Below are 14,679 nucleotides of genomic sequence, written 5' to 3'. Positions count from 1 at the left end.
AGCCAAGTGTCAAAATGGCGCTTCCAAGTAATTTACTTATGTCTAAACAACTTTTATTGTTGTTGTTCTCGCCGCTTGTTAACGCGAGCGGAAAGCGTGGAAAGCGATGGGCAGGGCGTGGGCTGTGAAAGGAGCGTGGAAAAGCGTTTAATTAACTAACTGCTTCCCATATATAGCCGCGTTTAGTTTTCGGCAAATATTTGCTAGCTTCCAACGGCAACGGCGGCGCCTCAATTAGCGTGGCGAAGTAAATCTATTTTAAATTGATTTTCGTTGCCTGATTAAATTGAGTTTGCCCAAGCTGCTTGGCTCCCAGGTTTTCCCACCTCCTCCCACCACCTTCACCCTCCCCCATTTAGGGCTTGTCCTTGCGGTATATAATTTCATTTTTGAGTCCAAACCCCTCCCCTCTCCTGCCACCAGAGCCGCGCTCTTAGCCAATTACAAAATGCTGCCGGGCTTCATTCCATTCTCAAATGTTTCCATGTGGAACATTTTGCAACTCATTAAAGGCAAAGAATAGTACACTGAGAGACATTTTAAGAAAGTTTTCTAGCTTGTAAAATATTTACAAGGATTTATATATCAATTATGTATATACTTGTGGTTAAGTTTAAGATCACAAGAACAGGTTTCGGTAGAAATAAATCATAGGAAAGGTTTAAGGTACTTTAAAATAAATGTAGATAATATTTTAATTAAATAATATTATTAATTAATAATAAGTACACAAAAATACAGAATAAAATAATAAATTAGTATAAATTAATTGAATATACCAATAAACTATGAAGATGCAATATTACCTATAATTGATTTTCTATCAAGTTCAATTACCTTCGGAAAACTATATTCTGATTCTTTTTGTTATCATACGCTGTCTTGCTAATTATTTCTGTCAGTGTATAGCGACTGCGTATATTTTTTTGGCTTCTAAAAATGTTCTATGCAGAAATAGAAAATTCGTTTCGTTCTCAGTGTCATGAATCATGATGGTGAGTGAGACGGGAGCAGCAGAAGCTAAGAAGGAGGGGCAGGCAAATCCTGTTGTGCCACTGTGTGTGGCATGCCTCCGCCGCCTAGTCCTGGTCCTGGTCCTGGTCCTAGTCCTCCTCCACATTTGGGTCAACTATGTGGCGCGCATTAAAAGGAAAACCATTTGGAAATCGGGAATCATCAACCGATCCATCCTGCATCCTGTATCCTGCATCCCCGTTCGAGTGCCGCTGCCGCCGCTGCTGCTGCAGTGCATCATCAAGTGGCAAGTGCCCGAAAGCGTCCGAAAAATGGGAAAATGAAAATGAAAATGAAAAAAGAAAAGAAAAGCCACGGAATCGTATCGAGGACGGGACCCGACCCGACCCGACCCGTTAATGGGCGTATTTTTCGGGGAGTCTGAGTACTTTCCATTTGAAACTCATTAGTGAGAGTTCAGCGGGAAATCGGGGGGAGGGGGAGTGGCAGGTTACTGTCTTTGCATATGACATGTGTGTGGGTGTGTGTGTGTGTGTGTGGGTGTGTGTGGGTGTGTGTGGGTGTGTGTGTTTGGAAGAGCCATCGCTGAAAATTCTACAAGAACCACTAGAATATTGGTCAAGCCGCCTGCCTCCCTCTCTCTGTCTTTCTAAAATAAAAACCAAAAGCGACTAGTTCATGGCAGAAAATCATTAAAAATTAAATTAAAATTCCCTGGAATTTGTAAAAATAAACAGAGTTTCCTTTTAAGGGAAGTAAAACTCTCACTAAACAAATGTGATTGGCAAAATGTACTTGAAACTTCAAAGGTCCAAGTGTGCCCTGGAATATATTTCGATTAACAGGAGCTTATATCTTGGATTTCACTTTGTGCCTGCGAAAAACCCAAGGAAAATCAGCAAAGAAAAACAACGTTTGATTTTTGCATTTTGGAAACCTGCAAGATCCGCTCTCTCCGTCGTAACATTAATATTGGTAGAAAAGAAGAGAAAACCAAACCTGCAAGAGAAAAATTCTTGGCAGTAAATCATTTAAAATCTAATCACAATTGCCTGGTGGTCTAAGATCCAAGTGTGCCCTGGAAAACATTTCGTTGCATAGGAGTTAACATTTTTGATTTCACTTGTGCACATCAATATATTTTGGTACAGTAAAATGCCCAATAATTCCACAATGCAAAAGCCAAAAGGCCGTGGCATGGACACAGGCGTCGCCAGGCGCTTCACCTTTCGACCCCCCATTCCACTGTCGATGGGGGGCAGTTCGGGAAATGAGGCATGCCTCAATTTGGACGACAAGGCTCGGCGCTTCATCTTTCGGCCGCCCATTCCACTGGATTTGGATGGCAGCCGTGGAATGGATGTGGCCGGCAGGGGTGAGGGCCCGGAAAGGGTCTACGAAACAGAGACCGACAGGATAATCGCGGAGATCGAGAGGATATCGGGGGCAAAGGTAACGCCACTACGTCTGACCCCAAAGAAGTCCGATGGAATGGTCTCTACATCCGGGCAGTCCACCTCGTCGCCGAAGGCTGTGGGCAGACCCAAGAAGCGTTCGCAGCCGAAGAGCTCCAAGGATACATCGCCGGCTGTGTCCAAGTCCAAGGAGCCGCGACTTCATCGCAAGAAGTCGAAAGAAAATGGCACCAACTCTAACCAACGTGGAAATGAGGCCTCAACCAATCCCGAATCCGAATCTTCGGTCACACCCACAAAGGGTAAGCTAATCCGGATAGGGACTAGTGAATAAGACTAATACCAATTACCATACAGGAAGCAAAGAAGACCATGTGAAGCCCAAGAAGAAGTAGAGTCTTTCTCAGTGAATGATATCATATACCATTGTCATAGTCATAATCACATTCTATAAGCTTAGCTTATTAAATCGGTAAGACTACTAGAACTTAGTGTTCCAACTTCTTAAGAGTAACCGAGTTACATATCCACAGAGAAAGGTCTGCTGTATAGATATGTATACAGTTAAAGATATATATAGATATATAGATAAGGATTTATATCTATACTTTTGGTCCACATTTCATTTGCAGTTGTAGCACATTAATTACTTTTATTTTAAGTACTATAAAATCATGAAAAGTAATTAACAAGACATTGGGATTTTAAAAAAGAACTTGACATCTTAATGGCTTATTTTTTAAATTTAAAACATTTTTAATTTGTAAAGGTCTTGACTCATGTCTAATGTCTAATTTGTAGTTATTATTTATAAATTAAATTAATAAAATATAAATAATTTAAATACCACATTCAAGCTGGTTCTTGGAAATGTAATATTTTGATATGGAAAAACTTAAACATTAATCTTAAAATTTATAACAAATATATTGAAAACTTGTTAAAACTAAATGCAGGGCCAAATAATTAATTTAATATTAATATTAGAATTTGATAGGTAAACCTTTTTATTTAAATAATTTACTTAATTTCCAATATGAAAGCTCTACCTTTTTATTAGAATCTTTAGTCAAGTTCAAGGACTTGCTCGCTAAATTCAAAGAAGAGCCTTTTATTTTCATACAAAATATACATATTTATATACATTTTCATAAACATATATTAAATATATGTGTGTTTATATATCTCTGTTATTCTGAAAGTCACTTCTAGGACTGTTATGCAAATGCTTGTGGTGCCTCGGCCCCTCCCCAGACATTTGTACATTTAATTCAATTCGGTTACATTCCATACATTCTCGTTTGTTTGTCTATTTTAATTTTAATTTTATTTTTTTTCCTCTGCTTCTGCTTTTTTGTTCTTGTATTTTTTTATTTTTAATTTAGATTTCATTTCCATTTCTCACTGCTGCCGCCGTCGTCGTCGCCACATCCCAAGGGGATGTGAATGGTTGCTGCATTAGCACAAAGGCAGCAGCAACAACAACACGACGAAGAACACAGACAACAGTTGCTGCTAAAATAATTCAACCAGGACTCAGACACTCGGCGGTTGAAGGAAGACCGCGGGACACCAAGAGGACAACTTTCATATGCACAGACAACAAGCGGCAAGCGGCAAGCGGCAAGTGGCAGGCGGCAACATGAACAACAGCGACAACGACGACAGAAATCCACCTACAAATATATACATACATATGTATATACACACAGAGAAAATAAATGTATTCCCAAGACATTTGAGAATTATTGTCTTATACTTAAAAGAAAATATCCTAAGCATATAAAGTTGAGAGGGATTAGGAGGTAGAAGAAAGGAAACCGAAATTACTATACCCTTGCAGAGAAAATTGATCATAACTCAGTCAAAAATTCATTAATTTACAATCGGAAGGCTTGGGCTAAGAAATCTACATACTCGGTTTAAAATGTTAAAAAATTCAAATTTCCTTCCTTTCCTTATTTTTAAAAAATGGGAAATTTCTGAAAAATCGGCCGGAGATGACTAAATTAAGTCATTAAGTATAAAACCTCCTTTAAATATTAAGCTCAATAAATAAGGATTTCTATTAATTAGGAATTGGGAATCTCTCACGAATAAGCCCCTTAATTTTTCTCTGTGTGTACATATGGCGATGGGCCGAACGAAAAGTTTATGTGTCAGTTGAAAAGTATCTTGAAGATACTTGCTTGCCGCCTCTTCTGCTTCTTGGTCCCCTGCCCCACCCCCTCGTTGTGGCTTTTGGCGCAGCAACCGCCACAATGTCATTAACCAAATGAATCGCTGACACTGCAGATTCCAATTGGAACTGGAGCCCAGCGGGGAGGGGAGGAGGGAGGGGTCAGAGCGACCGAGAGCGAGCTAGATTGTGACGTCGTTTTCTTGTGATTAAGTTGGTTGCCCACAAAGCCGTCCCCTGGCTCCTGCTCCTGCTCCTGCTCCTGCTCCTGCTCCTCCTTCATCCCCCTCCATCCGTCTGAACCCATCCAGGTCCAAGTCCAAGTCCAAGTCCACTTCCCATTGCTTCGTTTAGCCGTAGATTACCTAGTGACTTGCTCCCCATGACCTTTCTCCTTTTTGGCCAGGCCTAAACAAACCCGAAAACAAAATGAAAGGAGTCTTCGATGGTTAAAACTTATCAGCGCACCAAGTACTCTTTATTTTTACAGAAGCATTTTATTATTTCTTGGATTTGTCTATTTTTTAGTTTTAAATATACAAGATAAACATTTATATTTATAAATATAGTATTTATAATAATAGTATTTATTACAAGTTTAACATAAAACTTGTTTATTAAATTCTTAAGGGAGTATATAAATACAGATATTAATATAAGTTTTAAAAGAGTTCTTCAGTTTTCTAAATATTATTATTATCTATACTTTAAAATACCTTTCCCTGCCTTTGTTTTTGATTATTTTAAAACTTAAAATAAATTCGATTTCAATAAAGTAAAATAAGTCTTTGGGTTTAAGCTTCTTAAAATATGAATTAATTAATGTTAATATATTTTGGCAAATATTCATTGTGTCACCAACTGACCATCATAGTCAATGGATCCTGCAAAATATAAAACAAAACGTAAAGATATCCAAGGATGGCAAGGAGGAGGAAATTTTGTTTTTCGACCAAGTGCCTTGGGCGATGGTCAAATGAGGCTCGCAGGAATGTTAGTGATGACAACAACTTAATGGAAATAGCTGCACATTTATAAGTGACAACTTTGTCCCAGTATGCGTGCGAGTGTATCTGTGTGTGTGTATGGTTGTATCTGTGTATCTGTATCTTTGCTGCTGCTGTGTCCGGTGTGCTCGGTGTGGCCAGGACCCTAAAGAACGTGTTATTTATGGTCAAGGCGTGGCAGACAAATGGCCGGCATATGCATGCTGAGATAGACACACACTCATACAAACACACACACACACTCGCATACACACACTCGCATACACACGTGCCAAGTAATAACTAACGGTAAATTAGTTTGCAAACAGAGTGCAAAAAAGGCAGCAAAATAGCAAAAGGAAAATTGCCCAAAGATGAAACCTAATTTACCCAACACGCACACACTCACTGATAAGGTTTTTTTCGCCCTCCCCCCCCACCTCAAACCCCCTTCATTTTCCTCTCTCTCCCCCTTTTTCGCCTTCCATTTATCGCCACTTTCCTTCGATCCAAGAGTTTTCCGGAACAAGTGTATGTGTTGGCTACATCAAGAGCTACTCAAGATAGACATCATAAAAGCGAAAGCCAGGCAGGCAGGCTGCCTTCACAGATTACAGATTATTATGTTAGCTTTAAAACATAAACACAAAAAATAAGGAAACTTTAAAATATAATCAACGCCTTGAAGTTCTGTACTTAATTTAATTTATTTAAATATTTTTGAGAAAGTTAAGTGATGGAAAATATTTAAGTTTATTATCCAAAAGTTTCTCTCCTTTGCCAATCAGTGAATTGAACTTTGTTATCGGTTTTATTGATAAATATTTAATATGTACCAATTAGCTGGTGTTTCGATTTTGTCATAGTTATATTAAACAATAGTTAGTGCTCCGAATTAAAGTTAATTTAGTCAAAGTTGGAGCTTCATATATTTGTAAGGCAATTGTTACTAAAGTAAGACCAATCTTAGGGAATTCATAAAATAGTAATATATATATATAAAATAATCAATAACAAATAAGAAAGATAAATTAGTTTCAGCGTTATAAGCTTCTGACTGAAATTATAATAACCTGCAAAGTTACAAATGTTTTGATTTGTATAATTACTTATAAATGTTATGTACTTTCTATATATAATGCCAAAAGTAAGCAGAACTTTAGGTAAATTGTAAGTAACGTTTTTCGAAGGTTTCGAAAACATATAAATCCTTGGTTATCAAAACGAAATCCAATACCGACCACCTTGTGTCTTATCTATCTGTCATTCGCATTGCTGATCACTTTGGCTTAGAGACCACTATTTCTTTTTTTTCGGCTTTCGGCCAGTGGCGTCAAATAACCCAATGAAAACATGGCCAGGACTCGTTTTCACTCTGCTCTAGACAGTGACCATCATCCACTGTTTTTTCTCCTGGCTGCACTCGTTTAGACATTGCTTGTTATCCTCTCGAAATGGGCATTATAAGTCGGGTGATTTGGTACGAATAAAAAGTTTGCAATTGGGAAAGTATATTCTGAAGAAGTTGCCCTAGCTAAACTGATTTGATGATTATATTTTATTGCTTACAACTAGAGAAGGAAATTCAATTTAGGTATAGATTTAATATTAATGGTATTCTGTTATCAGATGATGGTTAAATCATATTCAAAGCTGAAATAATGCTTATTCATATCTTATATGATTTTTCTGACTCCTATTTATAATTTATTAGAAATTTTGTATTAACCAATAACTACATTTTGATATGCTATTGTATTTTAAGGGTATTTCAAGCTTCGTCTATCTGCTGGTCTTGGGTTTTTATCAATTTTGTTTAGGGCTGTGGCTTTGCAGCTTCGCTTTTGGCCATGGTCCTGGCCCAGTTTTTGCCGCTTTTGGGCCGTTCTGTGGCCACGCGTTGGCGGTTTTTTCTTTTTTGTTTCCAATTTTTGTTTTTTTTTTCTATTGCCGGCCACACATGTGCTGTGGCTGTGGCTGTGACCCCTCTCTCAGCTGTGATGCCGCCGCCCCTGGTCCGTGGCCAGCTTTATTAGGTTCAAGTTGCAAGGGGAACTTTGGGGGCCTATTCTCCCGCTGTTTTGCGTGTGCCTTTTAATTTATTTATCAGAGGCCGCAGTCGTCGCCGCAGTTTTGTTTTTGTTCCCTCTATTTTCATTTTTTTCCCCTGCTATTTTTATTTTTATTTTTTTTTTGTGGTCAGGACTTTGGTCGTGGTCAAAGCGTCATTTGGCCAAAAAACGTGGCCGTGGCAATTTGGCGGCTTTGTTATTTATGCAACAGCCTGCGGCAGTTTACATTCACGTGCGTTCCTCCCTTCGGAACATATGCAGCTTCATTCTAAATCCTGATCCCCACACAGTTGCCTGACTTCCTTTTCGTCCTTTTTTCCCTTCCAATGGCCAAATGTCACACAGAAATGTAGGCTGAAAAAAAAAGCCAGAAAGCAGAGTTTATGATCGATGCTGAAATGTGTTGGGGATTTGGTTACTAAAAAAGAATAAAACAACAAAGTTTTACCCAAATGTAGACTTTAATATAAATATAGTTTAGTTGAGTCAAAAATATGGTATTGAAATAAATAAATAATAGCAAAATAATCCACAAATAACAGAGCATAAGCAAAACTTGACATAAAATGACATTTGCGCTGAAATGTAGGCAACACTTTTTTCGTATTAAAATTTCCTAAGAAAATATTAAATTGTTATTCATTAACTATTAAAATTAACTAATCAAGAACAACCCTTAATAAGAAAGTTAGCTAACTTCGAGAAGCCGAAGATTGTATACCCTTTTAATTGGCTCAGAAACTCCAACTTGAAATCAATCATATCTTAGCCAAAAATGAATTAATTTAAATTCGGAAAGCATTTCTGTTTTAATTTTTGTAAGGGAAATAAATCAGCATACTCAGTTTAAAATGTTGAAAAGTAAAATTTTTTGTCAGTTTTTAAAAATTTTAATGTTGTAACCCCTTTTCGTTTTTTGGAAAAATTTACAATATTTGAAAAAATGTTATTTCTGCCGGAGATAGCTAGAAACAATTTTTGGTTGATGCTGATCAAGAATATATATGATTTACGGGGTCGGAAATTACTCTTAAACTAATAGTTAATTCTTTTCCACTTAACCCCACAATGCCTGTTAAATATAATTCCAAACCCCCAACTGCCCCCCGCTTCAGGGGCATTAACGATTCATAGAGCTTAGTGCCTGGACATCCTAATGGATTATCGACTTGAGAGTGTCATTACTCAATGTGTCCTGACAGTTGTTAGGGGTAAGTCCGGCCCCCAAGGTGGCATATATATATATATGTATTTATAGGAATAGGTATAGGATGTGTACCTTGCCCAAGATCGTTCGTCATCACCACCACTATGGGAATCATTATCATTATCGAAAGGTGGCGCAAAGTGGCTGCCATAAATAAGCTTTATGATAAACTAAACGTGCGCTCGTTTGTTTTCGCCAATGTGTATATTTAGTGATGACAAAAAGGTGGTGCTGGTACTTGAAATATATACATATAAATTAAATAATAAATATAAACAAGAAAAATAGTGATAAAATGTAATAAAACAAGAATGTATTAGGCATGTATAAAATGTAAGTTTGTAAGTACATATATTTATATAAAAAACACTTTTAACCAGTGTAATCAACTATTATTTACCCATTGGTGAGATACAATTTTATGTTCAAATTGTGTACATTTGTAGCATTTAAGTTACCCAAGAAACTTGCCATCACTGGACATCAAATTTTTGGGGGTTGCCCAATAGGAAGTCTATCAAAATGCCAATATATATACACTGATACTATATATATACTCACATGAACACAAGTACTCTTCTATGTGAGCCTACACACTGTGTGTGCTTCCAATAAATCCTCAATAATTTATATAGAGCGACGACCGCATTTCTGAGGTTTTTCGCGAGGAGGAAGGAGAGACTTTCGATGGGTGGGTGAGTTTTCCGGGTGTCTCTAAGCGAAAACGAAAGCGAAATTTGTTCAAATATTTGTCTCAATCAAAGAGAGGGTGTGACAATGTTTTCTTTTGTGTTAAATACAAAAAGGTCGACCGAAAGTTACTCTAAAAATGCGAGAAAGTATTGGAGAATTATCTAATTAAAACAGAAGGTGGAATTGTTTCCTTTTTATAATGATTATTATTTCATAAGTTTATTGTTTGTATTTATTACTTTATTGTATTAGTTGTACTTTAAAATAAGAAATAAATATCACAGAGTTAATCCTTGACATAATTGTAGTTATTTCCTGTAAATCTTTTATATTTGTAAATATTTTTGTTACTTGTTGAAATGCATAAATAAAGTCCTATATCTTCTTGTCAAAAATCCTTTAAATATCTGTGAAAGTGTTGCCCCTCTATTCCATTCCAACGTAAGAGTTAAAAAGGGAACATTTTGGGGAAAATGACAGTACCAGAAATTGTGAAATGCTCGAATGCCACGCCCCCTTAAAAGTTCTGTGGCTTTTCCAGCCATTTCATAACTCACAACTGACAGCAGGCATTGGCCGGAAAAAAGGGGGATATAAAGGGGGCAGGGGGACACAAGGACAAGGCAGTCAATTTATATTATGAGCCAATGTCCTGGACATGGCAATCGAAGTGGACAGATGAGAGCGCGGATAATGATAAGAGATAAGAGTAACGGAGGCAGCAACAACAACTGCCATGGACAAGAGGAATTCAATAAAGTGTTAAGTGGGCCACAGGAGAAAGCGGAAAACGTGGAAAGCTGTGGAATGGGCAAAGAGAAAGCACGAACATTTCATTCCCAAGATGCTTTTGCGTCACTTGAGCGCCAATTTGAATGAACGAATGTGAATCGGAATGCCAAGTGGGGAGGGGGACGGGAAAATGTCGGAGAGAAAATGGAGCAATGGGGTAATTCGTCGGAAAAGAGGATAGGGGAAAATCCAGAGCCAGAGCTAAATCGTCCTCGGGCCAAACCAATTGACGATTTGTGCATATAACATTATTATAATGACATCATTCACAAAGAACCCTGTGGCAGCCGCCCGTTGTCCGAATGCAAAGGAGATACACTGTGCCAAAATAACCACAAAAACTTCTCTAAAGTGTATTTTAATTTAATGAAATTTAATCTAAAGATTTATCCCATATCCCAAATAAATTCACTAGTAAACTTTTATAAAGTTTTCACTTTAGAAATTATCAACACAAATAGTCTTCTTCCTACATTTCACTTAAATAAAAGATAACATATTAATTAATCAATCAAAAATACAGTAAAATATATGCCGATAAAGAATAATATCAATAAATTTAGCAAAATGAATTTACCAATTAAAATGAATCAATGAATTTAATATTCCTACTTCACATCATCTCTGATAACAACTCTTATTTCAAATGGAAAACAATGAATTCAATGATTTAAATATTAATTGATTATTGGCTCAGAGTCTCTTAATATTTAACAAATTGTTCTTCATATTTATTCCCCTTTGTGGAGGCATAACTTAATCCCGAACTAATCCCTAACTGAATTCGTGACAAATGGCATTCGAATTTGCCAATGAATTGATGAAGCCATTTCCCAGTGCAGCTGGTGGAGCTGTCCCCCCTTTCGGGCCATGGGGATGGGATGGGACTCTTGGTGGAGGACTGAATCCATTGGATTCGGAGTGAGTGGGTGGCGGTAAATTGGACATGCCTTCGAGTGCCGCCGCTTCGTTCGCATCTCCAGTAAATAATAAGAAAATTCCTGTGCGCTTTGGCATTTCCGCGCCAACGTCCTCATCATTCCCGTCATCGAGAACGCAAAACTATGCGAAGGATTCCCTTTAGAGTCCTCTCTAAAATCTCCTTCTTTCCTTCTCCCCCCCCCCAAAAAAAAAAAGAGAATATCCACCTCCCCTGGCTTGCCCCTTGGAATGACACGAAGCTGCGTCCAAATGGCATTTCAAGTTCAAGCGGCCAGGAAAAATCGGAAAACTTCTCGATTGGGGGAGCGGTGGGAAATTCAGGCAGTCGGGCGAATGCAATAAACTTCAAGTTTATTAAATTTTATCACACTCCTCATACTCTCATACCTGCTATATTGTTTGCCGGGAATCAAATTGCCAAAAAGGCGAAGGAAAAGTGTAAAACTCAGCACCCAGTGTTGGCCAACAAATTGGATTTCTTTCTTTTTAAACAAAACAAAACAAAAACAAACTTTTAGCTGTGAGACTATAAATATTTATTATTAAATTACCCTGATACTTGCATTTATTACTGATAGATTAGATTGCATATTTATTATATTCTTAAACAGTGAAATTTATAGTTGATAAATTGCCAGCACTGCTGAGGGCCCAATCAATGCGAAATGAATTCAACTCGAGCAGTTCCCCCAACTGAATCTACAATGAACTCCAGTGGACTGACCCTCGAACTCATGCCACTCCCAAAGCGATACAAATTGAATTACTTAGGTAGATGGATACGGCTATATTTACCCGTATAATACGGCTGTTAAATGCCAGGAGAACTAGGATGATGGGACATGTCCATGGCCCATGTGGAATTCCAAGAAGCTACCGGCTCTGGGCTTTTGCTCAGGTTCCAAGAAAAATAACTACAAACGCTCAATAATTCTGTATTGTCAAATCAAATGTCGAATAATCGCATATAATTTAATCTTAAGAATAAATTTATATATTGAGAAGCTTAAAAGCCGAAATTTGGAGAAGCATTTCTTTTAGCTAAATTGCATTTACAAATTTATTACCTTGTTTTAGTTAATATTCAGCTTTATATTGTCTCTAAAATATCAGAAAATCATGCATTCGAATTTGCAATCGATCATAACTGGAGATGGCCTAAAAGATTCGCCTGTTGATGCTGATCAAGAATATATATATATATATATATTTATATATTTATATTTATAGGGTCGGAAATGGCTTCTTCACTGCATTACAAGCTTCTGACTTTTGGCATATACTTGTTATCTTGAAACATACTATGTGCTGTTTTATCAAGTTCTGAACAAACTCTTAAATACCTGGTAAAGGCCAAGCAACCCGATTATCAGAAGAACCGGATAACCGGAAACTCCGAGGACCGGAAAAGCAGGCATTCGCAAATATAATTACCGATCGACCGAGCCAATTATGAGTTTGTGACCCCTTTTTCGAATTGGTTTCGAAATTCGATTTCGATTCGCGCCGCCATCGCCTGAGGGGGGGTGCCGGAACAGGCGGAACAATTGCGAAATGGCAGCGGAACAAGCACACACCGATTTGTTCCGTATTACCAAACTTTCACCGGAGAAAGCGAGGGGAGAAGGTCCTGTGGTCCTGCGGTCTCCTGTGTGCGTCCGTGCCGCTTGTAAAAGTGAAGTGAGACATATGTACGGTAACAAATCAATTTTAGTGGCAAGCACACACACACTCCCACACACCCAAGGGGGGACTTGCGACCCAAAACTCGTTTGGGGCATATTACTTCCGCTGAACTTGATTGAACTGCTCTGGTCCGGAAAGCGAAATTCATCAACGCACCATTGCCCGGAATCGGGAGGGGAGAAGGGGTTTGGATGGACTCCTCCCGCCCCCCATTCTACTTTCTCCGCCTCCCTTGCCTTTGATAACCCTCTCCCGGTGCTAAAAAAAAGAGAAAAGAAAGTAGGAGAAACCACGGTAGCCACCCTCTCCCCCCTCCCCTGTCACTTTTGATTGTAATCGAGTGTTTTTATTGTCGCCCTCTCGCTCTCGCTTTCGTTTCTGGCTTTAGTATCTTCATCTAGGTGCACTGAAAAAAAAACTATAAACTAATAATGATATAAATGTCATATACATTTAAAATGTACTTTTACAAACATTAAGGAAAAATAAAACGTGAAACTTGAATTAGGAAAAAGTAAACTTAAAAAATTCAAATTAGTAAAGAAGGCAAAACATTTTAAAATCCAAATTGTTAAGAGACTTTAGAGCTTTGACAACAATTTTAAAACTATCTAATATTAAGCAATATGAATATGTTGTAAAATTTGTTAAATAAAATCATATTTTATGCAGAATACCTTTTAAGATATTGCTAAATGATTTAAATTCTTAATATAATTACCAAGACTACAATAAGTGCAGGTTTTAGTTCAGAAAAAAACGCAGAAAAAATGCTTACTGAATTCATATTTATTTATTATTTATATTATTATTATTATAACTATGCTTATTATATAATTATTATCATAATTATTCTTATTATATTATTATTATTACAATTTATTTAAACCCTTTGACTTGGAAATATTTTTCGCAGTGTTTTGCTGACTGACAAACAGTTTGATATACTTTACGAACTGTGCTCTGTAAAGCCACATCCCGGTCCACGTCCATCCTCCTGGCCCAGGACCTCTTTCTCCTTCTCCTCCATGTCCACATCCCCATCCCCATCCACGTCCACGTCCACTTCCACGTCCTCGATCTCGGCGTGTGTTTGCCAATTGGATTTGACATTTTATTGGGTTTTCTTTTGCTCTCGTTACTGCCGCTCCACTGGATCCACGATTGCTGCTGTTGCCCGCCTGATATTGTTGCTGTAATTGATGTGCCTGATGTGCTGCCGGTTGGAGCAACTTCGCCGCATAAATCCAAGTCGTCCTCTGACCTCCCCTGTCCACGGTCCACGGTCCACGGTCCGCCCTTTCCCCTCTCCCCTTTCACCATATTCATGCGGGCCGGGAGTAACTGGAACAGAGAGAGAAAATTTAATTTAATTTCATTTAATCATTCGAATTACGAAACAACGGAAATAAATTCCCCTTTCTCTTAACGCGTTGCTTAAGAAATCGCTTAAAGTAGAGCATTCATTTGGGCATATTTCAAGAAGAAATTAAATCTTTCAAATCCAATTTAATTTTCTTGTTTTTGTACTATATATCCATTCAAAATAAATCCACGTTTTCCTTTGCTGGAAAACAAAAAGGAAGCTAAGTTCTAGAAGACAAAGTGTGTAAACCAAATATTTGTATTCTGGGTATATTAACCCATTGCTTTTATTAACCATTTTTTTTTTTTTTGCAAAATCAAAGAATTTTAAATTAAATTTGTCGTCAAATCAAAATTTAAAAATCTC

General features: G+C 37.6%; 1 protein-coding gene across 1 annotated transcript; it reads left to right on the top strand.

The window, feature by feature from the left end:
- Positions 1-1,221: 1,221 nt before the first annotated feature.
- Positions 1,222-4,132, top strand: LOC110184810 (uncharacterized). The gene is made up of 3 exons (XM_020953448.2): positions 1,222-2,692; positions 2,748-2,862; positions 3,776-4,132. Exons 1-2 carry the CDS (start codon positions 2,131-2,133, stop codon positions 2,783-2,785), a joined length of 600 nt encoding a protein of 199 aa, XP_020809107.2. The 5' UTR covers positions 1,222-2,130; the 3' UTR covers positions 2,786-2,862; positions 3,776-4,132.
- Positions 4,133-14,679: the final 10,547 nt, after the last annotated feature.

This window comes from Drosophila serrata, unplaced genomic scaffold (assembly GCF_035046125.1).
Source record: "Drosophila serrata isolate PLE 108 unplaced genomic scaffold, ASM3504612v1 contig_336, whole genome shotgun sequence".
Lineage (NCBI taxonomy): Eukaryota > Metazoa > Arthropoda > Insecta > Diptera > Drosophilidae > Drosophila > Drosophila serrata.
This window is presented reverse-complemented; position numbering and strand designations above follow the sequence as displayed.